The sequence below is a fragment of the Crocodylus porosus genome, unplaced genomic scaffold, assembly GCF_001723895.1.
Source record: "Crocodylus porosus isolate Cpor-Errol unplaced genomic scaffold, CroPor_comp1, whole genome shotgun sequence".
In the NCBI taxonomy this organism is placed as follows: domain Eukaryota; kingdom Metazoa; phylum Chordata; order Crocodylia; family Crocodylidae; genus Crocodylus; species Crocodylus porosus.
The window spans coordinates 41,741,619-41,750,796 of NW_017728949.1; the positions used below are offsets into that span (position 1 = coordinate 41,741,619).

General features: G+C 43.6%; 1 protein-coding gene across 3 annotated transcripts in view; it reads right to left on the reverse strand.

The window, feature by feature from the left end:
- Positions 1 to 1,425: 1,425 nt before the first annotated feature.
- The window catches only part of MAP3K20 (mitogen-activated protein kinase kinase kinase 20), a 125,828-nt gene continuing 118,075 nt past the window's right edge, over positions 1,426 to 9,178 (reverse strand). For all 3 annotated transcript variants that reach the window (XM_019554090.1, XM_019554092.1, XM_019554091.1), the window contains exon 20: positions 1,426 to 2,982. In XM_019554090.1, coding sequence (XP_019409635.1) covers positions 2,306 to 2,982 — 677 coding nt within the window. In that variant the 3' untranslated portion in view covers positions 1,426 to 2,305. The remainder of the gene's footprint in view (positions 2,983 to 9,178) is intronic.

The following is a 9,178-nucleotide window of genomic DNA, read 5'->3' on the forward strand; positions in this document are numbered from 1 at the left end:
TACCACTGTCAAGTCACACTTCTGCTTCATCCAAGTGCTGGACAAGCGTCTTGTAATTGCCACTTTCGCATCAGTTCATGACTATGAGCTTCCAGACTATCACAATCCTGCTCCCATCATCCCCAGCTGGTTGCCAAAGGACTTATAAAGTGTCGTCTAATTAACATGTTAATCACCTCATAAATTGCAAAATGTCTCATATTCCGCTAACTTGTGGCTCTAAAAATAACAAAACAGCCAGAAAAATGTTCCAGATATAACATAAAACAGTGTGTCAGGTTTGTGTGGTACTTCAATCTGAATGTGTGGCATGCATTGAGCTGTATGGTGTGGCTTTAAATATTCCCATGCTGTACGGTGTGGGCTCTGCACTGGGATATTTAAGCTGTGCTGTACAGCTCAGTGCTGATTGGTGTGGGTATCTAGAGACCCAAGAGCTCTCCAATGCATAGCTGAAGAGACCCCTGGCTCTGGGACCTGGGGCTGCTCTGTTCCCAGTTCTTTGAGACAGCCTCAGGTCCTGGGTCCAGCACCTGGGGCTGCTCCCTGCCTGTTGAACAGTGTACTAAATATCAGGGGACTAGTGCTGGTGTATAGGAGTGTGGAATTCCCTCTGCCAAGCTTCCCATGTTGGCAGTCATTGCAATTGGGATCCGAGGTATTTTATCTTCTAAAAATCACGTATCCTGCCATGCATGTTTGGGACAGCACAACATGCACTTTTTGAGAGCAGGCACACAATTCCTCAGATCCCAATCACAGGATCCTTTTATTGTCTGCCAAGGGTTTTACTCAATCATCACTAATTTAGAACGCCTCAGCTTGTCTCTTGCACTGTCACTGTTTGGGCTGTGCTCCTTTCATTTTTTTGCATCTTGGGAAACCTGAACTTTGTCTGAGTGCATGAAATCAAAGTTGAGTTAAAAGGTCAACAAGAAACTTTGTGAAGAGAAGCCGGTTTGCAGTTGTGTCTTCGTTCTCGATGGAATTACAGACTATATTAATCGCAAAGTTTGCTGACCTTCATTTACCACCTGAAGACTGAAAGACAAACCCCAGCAGTTTGGCTACATTTAAAATGCAATTAAAAATGCCTGCTGCACAGGGATAAACATTATCATAGCCCTCAACAGGATTAGATCTAACTTAATAAAGCATCGTCTCTCTTTCCTAAAAACTGTCACATTTTTTGCATCGGTTTATGACAAATGCATTTGTTACAAAATGCTATTTCATGGTAACTGTGCTTTAAATGGAGAGGTGAAACATTTCTATTTATAGATGGCAGATTGGGAGCAGACCAAAAGGAGAAATAAAAGAAGCATTTCCCTTTTTGAAAATCAAGGCCATTCTTGGCATACAGAGAATTAACTGAGTCCAATGGCAGTTATAGCAGCAGAACATAGCATGAACGAACTGAATAACTTTTTGTCATGATATCCAGCTGTGTCTTAATTTCTACTGACACAGTAAGCAAATGTAATGGGCACCCACCCCAACCAAGGACATGAGCAGACAAGGGACAGAAGGAAAATTCAGCCACAATTCACTGAAATTTGAACAAAAACAATTTATTGCCACCTAGTGCTGTCATTGGCTGGTGTTCTTCGCGACTAATGCCAGTTCTGGGCATGGCTGTGGTCTCAGTGCAAGGTAGTATCTTTAATTAAAGGCTATGTACAAATGGTGAGTATATTTCAATAAAAGTGGATCTTCGTACTCTTTGAACAAAATATTCTGTTAAATACAAAGCAGGAAAAACCCTCTACAAATACAGAGGTAGAGCTACCTATTTTTGTGCCTTGAACAAAGTGCTGGGAGGCAGGGGGGAGCATCTGCTGAGTACTGGAGAACAAAGGTGGGGTAAGTGGGCAAAATCTTACCCGCCATGGTACAGGCTTATCCAGGGGCTGGAGGTTCCTGCTGTGGGGAGAGGTGTGGGGAGTCCCTTCATCAGTCTCACTTTGTCTCCCCATAGGAGATGCTACTGTTACAACAGCTGTAAATTTAACCCTTTTATAGCTGCCACTGATTTGTATGTAAAAGTCTTAATTTGGTGGCAGCTGAACAAGGTTAATGCAGTAGCTGTTGGCCACACAGCAAGGGAAGGGAAAATAAGGCTGACATGGGGACACCTGCCTTCCCAGAACCTAGAGCTTGTGAGTGAGCCCATGCCAAGCACGGCCCCCTACCTCGTCCAGTGCTCCCTGCCTCCATTCCACCACTCCCCACATAATCAGTGCCAGTGCTCCTCAGCTGCCCGCTTTTAATTACGCTACTAAGGAAATATCAGAAAACTGCTTCCTCAGAATGTTCTCCGTCCTCGCCAGGTTCCCTTGGATCTCTCCTTATTTGTTTTGCCAGTACTCTGTCTGTGAGATTTCTTGGAATGTTGTACTTTTATCCATCCACCTTCACTGACTTTACTCTCTTCTTCTTTTGCTTTAGGGTCACTTTCAGTTTTCAAAGGCATACCTGGTATGGACTTACGGGGATTGTATGTGTTATTTTTGCGGCTGTATGACCTTGATGGATTCAGTGTTGGCTGGGGAGTCCTGTTTACTTTTCCAGAGTTTTTAGATGCTACAGGAGGAGTTTGTCCACTGTATCTTCCATTTATGGGTGAACTCTGAGAGTCACTGCCATGGTAACTATTCCTGTTTTTGCCTGCAGATTTGTCTGAAGGGGTATCGGAAGCTGTACTAGATGTACTACTACTCTTTGAATTAATATGTAGAGATGACAGGTTTCTTGTCAATCCACATGAGACTGGAGATGAATTTCTAGAATGATTTATAGGTGTAAACTGATAGTTGATGAGAGTTCGTGTCCGCCTTACAGCAGCAGCATAGGAATCTTGGTTCTGAAGGTATGGTAGAAAATGGGTTACTGTAGTGGGACTGTGGGGTCTTGAGTGCTGAAGTGAAGTGCTTTTGGCTATATGATGCATTCTCAGAGTCTGCATCCACTGACTGTCAACACCTGAAATAGAAACAGAGATGAGAATCATGTGGTTTGAACTGATGAGACACTGCATTCCTGCTTAATGAAGATCTGAGGTAAGGACTCTATTTAAGGAATAATTGCTGTACGTACATATTATGTACGTATCTATTATATAATATATAATAGATATTGTATTACCATATTTACGCAAATCCAAATTACTTTGAATTTAAGATGACTCACTTAGAATTAGATTCTAGACCGGGAACATTTATAAATTTGATATAATTTTCCCCATCTAGAATTTAATTATTAGAGGGTCATCTTAAATTCATCCTTATCACTGTTGCAGTTGGGCAAAAAGTAGTAGGGGCAGGTAGTAGAAGGGCAGGACATGAGTGAGAAGTGGTTTGACCTCTGCTTCTTGCTCCCTGTCCTTACCACCACCACTCCCCCCCCCTACCAGCACTCCTTGACACCTGCCCCCCAACACCTGCATCTCCACCACTTGCCTCCCCTCCCTTGGTGCCTCCCCCCCCACCAGCCATACCTTCCTCCTGCCATTGCCTCTGTCCCTCACAGCCTTTGCCCCCCTCCATCCCCAGCTACTTATCCTCTATCATGGCTCTAGACTGGAGCACAGGTCCCACTCCCATCCAGCCATGCAACAGTGGCAGTAGTGGTGGCAGGGGCCAGAGCAACCATGTGCTCCATGCCCTGGGCAGCAGTGGGCCTGAAGCCACAATGGAAGGTAAGTGGCAGCAGTGAGTGGGGGCAGACATGGGGGAGGTGGAGGCAGAGGCAGGGGGCAGAAGCTGTGGCACTAAGCTTGGGTCTGGGCTGGAATCAGAGCCACAGCAGATGCTTACCCCTCTATTTGTACTTGAATCCAAGATGAGGGGCTTCCCCACATGTTAAATGGGATAAAAAAACTTCCTTCATCTTGGATTCATATGAAATAAATCCAACATACCAGTCACATCATTCTCCACTCCCGTGCACCATAAAGTAACTATAGGCTGTACAATATTCAGAATAATATTATTTAATGTATCAATTATTTGGTAGTGTGAATCATGGAGATTAGAAATGGAAAATACCCATTAAAACAAGCAGTCTATCTGCCCACCAAAGTAGTTTTGCTCCCTGTTTTCCAGTGTTTTTTCATCCCGTCTAATTCTGTTATTTGATTCCTATTTCTGTTAGCCTTGAGAGTTTATTTCATAGTGCTCATTGTAAAGAAGTCTAGAGACCTGCTACAGAAGTCAGGAACAAGGTGAGCCAAGTTCATATAATAAGGTAACTGTCCACATGAACCACCTGTGCTATGTGGCCTGCAGTTATGAAAAAAATGAGACATAGGAAGTTATCAAAATGACCTGTGCATACAGAAAGCTCTGTTTTTTTCAGCCTGCTTTACGAGAGCAAACCATCCACTGAAAAGCTAGGGTGTTAACAATCTATTAGAACTTTATAGTGACCTCACATGCAGTACTATAGGTAACTTCTTCCCGTGTACCGGAAGGGACATGGAAGATCAATTCTGGTCCCCTGCCATAGGCAGGAGGTTGATGAGCTCAAATTAGCTCAATGAGGTGCTTATTCAGCCTCCTCTTGAACACCTCCAAGGATGGCAACTGCACCACCTCTGCTGGGAGTGTGTTCCAGGTTCTGGTTACCCTCACAGAGAAGAAATTCTCCCTCATGTCCAGTCTAAATCTTCCCTCTGTTAGTTTGTGACCATTGGTCCTTGTCTTTTCAAGGGGGTACCTTCCTGAAGAATTGCTCCCCCAGATCTTGGTGCTCCCCTCTGACATACTTGTAGGTGGCTATAAAGTCACCTCTCAGCTTCCTTTTGCTCAGACTGAACAAGCCCAGTTCCCAGAACCTCTCCTCAGAGGGCCTGTCCTCCAGGCCCTTGATCATGCGGTTGGCCCTTCTCTGCACTTTCTCGAGCTTGTCTGCATCCTTCTTGAAGTGCAGTGCCCAAAACTGGACATAGTACTCCAGTTGCGGCCTCACTAATGCCGAGTAGAGAGGGAGAAACACCTCTCTGGAAAGTGATACGCTTTGCTGCCATATGGCATGCTATAGCAATGTAGGGATCACGTGGGTCTACATGATTGGCTGCTATGTTGCTGTAGCAGTGCACTCTCCTGGTATAATGTGCTGCTATAGCAACATAGTGGCGAAATCTAACTGTGCTCCATGCGCACAATGCAGTAACCATCCACACTGCACTGGTTTTTAGTACTTCCAAAAGGAAGTAGTAAAGCACAGCACCGTAGCAACGTCACCATACAGCAACATGTAGATGCACCCCAAAAGTTCTAAACCTTCCTAGAGAATTATATCACTGCAGTAACAGAACCTCCCCACCACCACTACCACATACACATTACATCGGGGTGGGCAAAATGCAGCCCAGACTGCCTGTCATGCGGCTCTCGATGGCTTGCTGAAACTCAGTAAGCAGCCCTCTGCCCAAAATAATTGCCCACCCGTGCACTACATGCTGTCCCTTTGCAGTCTGCCCATCAGATCACAGCTGGCACAGCTTTTTGAAATGGTTTAGTTGTTTAAATAGTACATTGGATAATTAATCTAGCTTGCATAATCCAAACATTGGACCTAAGCAGTAGCTGTTAACTTGAGTAGTCCACATCCTGTTTTACAGAGCAGATGTGAGGAGTAAACTCAAAAGAAGACCAGAAGTGACTCCTGATGGTTTGATCCCATCATATACTATATGGCTGCAGAAGTCTGTAAAAAATATTCAAGATACTTGCTGCAAAACAAGTACACAATCCTTGTTCACAGTGAAAGTCTCTGCTAAGTGAAATAATCTTTTTCTGTGGAGAAAAAAAACCTGTCAGTTTTCCTGTTGTTCACTACATCCTCTGAAAAGTAGATAAAGACATTTTTCTTCAGCTCTTACCTATTATTAGAATATAAACTATTATTTCTAGCAACATCAAGGGCAACCAGGTTCCAGCATAGGTGGCATCTGCCAGAGGCATAACAATGCGACCAAGCACCCAGGGCAGCCGATGCACATGGGGAAGCTTCCAGTTGCTGCCATGCTTCATGATCATAGCATGCAGCTACAGATACAGCTACAGCTGCTGTCTTTCACCTCCTCCCAAGTCAACACCTAGGGCAGCTGCCTTAGTTACACTATTGACATTTGCCAACGTCCTGTATGCTTAACAATCTGGTTCTAGTTCAGGGCACAAGATGATGACTATCAGTCCCTATGGCAGGCTTTTCCTAGAAACAGATTATATTTCTATAGTTCTGCTTGACCATATGATGCTGCCAACCCATGTGTATGCCATAGCTGAAGCAGATAGGGAAATGCCACAATAGCTCCAGCAGGACCCAAAGAGGGGAGGTGGACAATTTTTCATTGCCCCCGAAGTTCCTCACCTTCAGGATCTGACAGTAATCAAATCTGTCTCCCCATCTCTTCAACTGCTTAAATATGGCACGATATTCATTGCCAAGAATGCACCAATGACACCCAGCTATAGATCACATTTTTCTACACAACAAACAATTATACCCGGATGCCTGCAAAGATCACCTCCTGGATAAAAAGCAGCTGTCTTGTGTTCAATTTCAACAATACTGGAAGGATGCTGGATAGAACAAAGAAACTTTGTAAAAAAAAATAGGACACTGTCCTCCCTTATGTTATTTGCTCCACCGCATTAAAAGTGGGATCATTAAACCTAAATGATCCAATAGCATCAGGTGGGGAAAATACTGCCTTCAGCCTCATCTGATTAGGAACCTGCTTGTTCCTCTTGGATGAGAATCTCACCTTTTTTATTCAAGCATTCATTACTTCTCAAATGAATTACTGTATTTCCCTGTATCTGAGGAATTTGTGTTGCCAACAGAAAGTGGTGGTTCTGATCTTCAGGCCAAGACCCAGCTATATCAGAGACAATATACTCCATCAAGACAGCTGTCCTTCTATGGACATACATTTGATGAGGCCCACTAGAAGTAGAAAAGAGTTAGATATATTGTTGCTGAGTGGGGATACAATGGTATAACAAGAACACACTAATTTGGAATCTAGCCACCTTTGCATCATGTTACAAAAAAACTTCAGAAAGCCTTCCTGCCATAGCCTTAATAATCAAAGTATAAATGTGTTAATACAGGAAAATACAATAATTATAATGAAGTCAAATGAGAGAAAGCAGGTAAAAGCAGGAGGAAATGTATTTTAAATATGATTTTGCATATATTTTATACAAGCAATCTTCCTATATATTCAAGAGCTTACAACTTCATGAGCTGCAGTGCATATCAAGCTACACAGACCTATTTTAGTGGGGAAGGACTGGATTTTTTTCTTGCAAAGATGGAAAAACTGATAGAAACTGGGTCTCAGCACTGAAAACTGAAGCACTTCTGAAAATCAAGTCTGCTAGTGTAAGAGGTATCACATGTAATAAAGCTTTTATTATGTTGCTTTAACTAAAAACTCTGTGAGTTGAGGGATGCCTGATCTTTTGCTGTAGGGTACAGCAATGCATTTCCTTTATTAAAGGCCACAGCTTTGGCTGAAAATCCACACTGGCATACAGAGTGAAGCTTAAGTAGCTTTGTTCAGAAGAGATTTAAATGATATGTGCTCAGAAACTGCTTCACAAAGATGTCACAAGGCTGACAGGCTGAGTAAACTCAATTGAAATGTGAATAGCCATAGCAGAGGGCTTCAGCTTCCTGTCTCTTCTTATTGCTGGCTTCCTGAGGGAAGAAGTCCTGTGTCACAAATCCTGTGCCTTTTACTAGAAATGTTAACTAAACTTCTACTATGGGAAGTCTGCAAAGGTCTCATCTACTGTGGTCCCCTCTCCATAAAGTAGATACTTTCCCTCCTTGGGGTATGATGGCTAGTTTTCCCCGTTCCCTCTAGCAATTGTATCCTTCCCAAGGCTTTCATTGAATCCTAAGGGATTTAAATTACTTCAACTTTATGTCAAATATAAGAAGTCTGACTGAAACTGCCATGGCAGACAACTCTCTGTCTGCAGTTAGAGATGAACCTTCCTATAGAAAGAGGATGTGAACAGCTTTCTGCTTATTTTTAGCCTTCCTTTGTCAAATCATAATTTGAAAGTATGTTTATTTGTAGTTTCTTGATACTATACTATATTTGGTTTCCTATGTTCTCACTAATTTTTGGATGTGAAACAGACCTCATACATCTAAGCAGAATAGCCTCATGACTTGAATTTGGGGCTCTATCTACTATAAACTATTTTGCAGGAAGCACACCTGCGTCCTTGCCTCATGTGGCAAGCAGCCATCTCATAACCTCAGGGGAACCACCTCTATCTGATCTCCTGAATGAGATGCTCTCTTTGATGCTCTTGAAGTTTTACACGTACTGTTTTTAATGGTAGTTCTTTGTTGCTCTTTCCACAGGGGCTGTCAACTGCCTTGCAGGAAACCTCACCTGTGTGTTCCAGTGAAGCTACTTCTCTGCCTTGAAAATCTCTTTGGGGCTGAAGCACATCTTACCTTTCCCACTGGCTGGATTCTGAATCAGAAATCCTTACCTGACATGCTCTGTATACGGCATTAAATTTCCACATTTGTAGCCCAGTTAAGATGTGTCCCCACCACCCAGATAACTCAGGCTGTTATTGCCCTTAACATTCCTTCCATAGACATGCAAAAACTTCCCACCACTTGAGTCGGGTAGTGCTTTAAACTAGGACTGTCAAACAACTTGATAAAACTGATTGTGATTAGTCGCACTATTAAAAATATTAGTCACAATTAATCACAATTTTAATCATATGGCTAAAAACTCAAAGTTATACACAGAAAAACTCAAAGTAATGCAAAATTATGCAGGTACTGTGTATGGGTCGGGGTGGGTGTGGGGAATTTGTGAAGGTGTGGGGGGCTGTGGGTGGTGTGTGTAGGGTTTGGAGCCGAGGGAGGGGGGTTCCCACATACACTTGTAAGATGTGGGGTTACTGTGGATTCGGAGTTTAGGGCAGCAGCAGAGCTGGGGGGGGGGCTGTGGCTTGAGAGTTTGGGGCAGACACACACACACACTGCCCAGTAGGGGTGTGCGTGGGGAAGGCGTATGGGGGGCAGATGGAGGCCCCCAGGGTGAGGTGGGGAGTGGGGCAGAGGCAGGGGCAAATGGGGCAGAGCTGCAGGTGGGACAGAGCTGCAGGTGGCTTGTTCAGGGGAT